Genomic DNA, 2,559 nt, shown 5'->3' with positions numbered 1-2,559 from the left:
TAATTTTTGTAAACTGATTTTTCATTTTATATTCATTAGAAAAGTTATATTAAGCATTACAATACGCTTTTTGATACATTATTTATTCCCCTTAATTTAACCAAAGGCTAATTAATACAGTACATTTGAAAGACGAGGATTAAGCATTACAAGCAGCGGTTTAGCCTTAGCCATGGTCAGGCCTTGGCCTTCAGTCATGTCAACTGGTTCATTCATGGGTGTATGAATGTTGAAGCCCTGAAGAAGACGGCCCAGAATTAAAGGAACCATTTGCATGGCAGATGAAATTCCAGGGCATGATCTTCTACCTGAACCAAATGGTATATACTCAAAGTTCTTCTGACCTCGTACATCTAAATCTGCATGCACACTCAGAAATCTCTCTGGTTTGAACTCCTCAGGGTTGTCTGATTTCCAAACTCGTGGGTCACGGTGCAGCTTCCATATGTTGACCAACAATCTTGTTCCTTTTGGGATGTGATAACCTGAAACGTAGCAATCTTCCATGGATTCGTGTGGTACCGAGAGGGGACCAGGAGGGTATAATCGTAGTGTTTCCTTGACGATGGCTTGGAGGTAGACCAGATTCTTTAGGTCTGCTTCTTCCACCCACCTTTCTTTTCCTACATGAATGTCCAGCTCTTCTTGTACTGTTTTCAGGACCTGGATATGGTTCAGTAGCAGTGAAAGTGCCCAAACTAAGGTCAGATATGTGGAATCTGTACTGGCTATGATTAGATTCTGCATAACACAATTTGTGGCCGAGGCAGTTGAGCAATACTGAATATCAGTCAAAGAAGGTAGTGACATTATACAATAATAAGGAGATATTCTTTCATAAAAAAATAAAATAAAATAAATAAATAAATAAGGGGAAATACTAGATATATATATATATATATAGAGTCCAGCTATGTTCGGCATATGCACCCTTATTATTGGAGAAAATCAAAACGCATAGCTTTGATGAGCTGGCTTTAACTGAGCTGTAAAGCGGTCAACGCACAGCTTTTTGGAGGACAGAGTAACTTGTGAGAAAAAGTTTGCTTTGCTTTGTTTTTAAGCTGGTTTTAGCTTGCTTTTGTTTGTTTCTAAATTTTTTTTTTTTCTACATTCATTAGAATGGACATTTAACCATATTCAATCACACCAAATAAAATGGGCTTGAAAGTGTCTCACGCTCGCGCTCACCACATGATGGGCAACATGCAAGCTCATTATAAGGTCTCTATGTATATATCCATCAGCATCCTCTGCTACATGGATGTCTACTTTGGTAGAAAATTAGTTACCTTTTGTAACTGTTGATTTTTCAAAGTCTCGACCCTCTTTTTGTAAACCAAAACACTAAAAAAGTAAAAGTCTTAAGATAAAAGTCCTAAGATGTGGAGCAGAAGTGTTTTGATGGTAGATGTGAATGGGAAAATCGTGGGGATGAAATATCAAATACGCACAGAATTAACAAATTCATTGTAGCAGCTTTCGCAGCATAAAACACCATGCATATATACGTGAACATATAAAGTAATAACAAAAAGAGAAACATTTTGCAGCAAATATTCCTTGAAGTAGAGGCAAACATACCAGTGCTGTTGCCTTGATGACATTTTGGGTCTTGTATCCATAAATGGAAGCATCATCATCAGCCATGGATGAAACCATTTCGTCTAAAAAATCACGGCCTTCATCTTTCCTGTTTTGAAGGTGCTCTTCCAGCCAACTACTAATGATTTCGTCCAATTCCTTAGCAATACACTTCATAGACGCTATATGCCCCAGCAAATCCAACCATTCAATCCCCGGAATAACATCGGACACCACTAGAACCCCACTTAAATGCATGAATTCATGTATAGCTTGTATGAATCTCTTTGATTCCTCGTCCTTCTCGTCGTTGCTATACCGTTTGCTTGCTACCATTCGGACAATAATGTTCAGAACAACCGTCGAAAACCACCTACCAATGTCAACAACATTATTGCTTTCGCAACAAACCGAATGAAGGTGTTTGATGCATGCCTCCACTTCTGAAGCTCTTGCATCCTTGAGGAGCTGGAGGCGGCGGTTGGAAAGAACCTGGACGTTTGCTATTCTACGAATATGTCGCCAATATTTTACGTCGGTGGTTAGACCGAAAAAAGCATTTCCATAACCCAAATATCTTGAAGCAGCAGAAGCTGGACGAGTCAGGAAAACTTTGTCATTGGCGGGACTAAAGCATTCCTTAACAGTTTCCCAGCTACTCACAACTATTGCTTGTTTCGTACCAAGCTGAATTCTGAAGATTGGACCATTTTTGTCTGCAATGGCTGCAAGTGTTCGAAAAGCTGGAACGTCTCCTCGAAGAAGGTGAAGATGACCTATTAATGGCCACCAACCCTTTGGTTCAGGCAATTTGTTCTCTTTGCTCTTGTCATGGTGGCTTCTGATACTTATCCATATTTTGTAAAGAAGAAGAAAAGCAAATAAGCTTCCAATTGCTTGAAGGTGGGAAGACATTTCCATTATTCCTACTGTAAATTAAGTTTGATTATATATATATATATATATATGAGCATC

General features: G+C 38.8%; 1 protein-coding gene across 3 annotated transcripts; it reads right to left on the bottom strand.

Moving 5' to 3' along the window:
* On the bottom strand, positions 1-2,559 carry LOC107426595 (xanthotoxin 5-hydroxylase CYP82C4). 3 transcript variants are annotated; one of them, XM_016036817.4, is made up of 2 exons: positions 1,585-2,559; positions 1-780 (listed from the first exon to the last, which is right to left on the bottom strand). In XM_016036817.4, exons 1-2 carry the CDS (start codon positions 2,503-2,505, stop codon positions 112-114), a joined length of 1,590 nt encoding a protein of 529 aa, XP_015892303.3. In that variant the 5' UTR covers positions 2,506-2,559; the 3' UTR covers positions 1-111. The 3 variants fall into 3 exon arrangements, with proteins under 3 accessions (XP_015892303.3, XP_015892305.1, XP_015892304.1); XM_016036819.4 differs by having other exon boundaries at positions 1-663; positions 1,585-2,558; XM_016036818.4 differs by having other exon boundaries at positions 1-741; positions 1,585-2,547.

The sequence above is a fragment of the Ziziphus jujuba genome, chromosome 9, assembly GCF_031755915.1.
Source record: "Ziziphus jujuba cultivar Dongzao chromosome 9, ASM3175591v1".
NCBI classification, from domain to species: domain Eukaryota; kingdom Viridiplantae; phylum Streptophyta; class Magnoliopsida; order Rosales; family Rhamnaceae; genus Ziziphus; species Ziziphus jujuba.
Note: the sequence above shows the minus strand (reverse complement) of the source record. Positions and strands in the feature narration are given on the sequence as shown.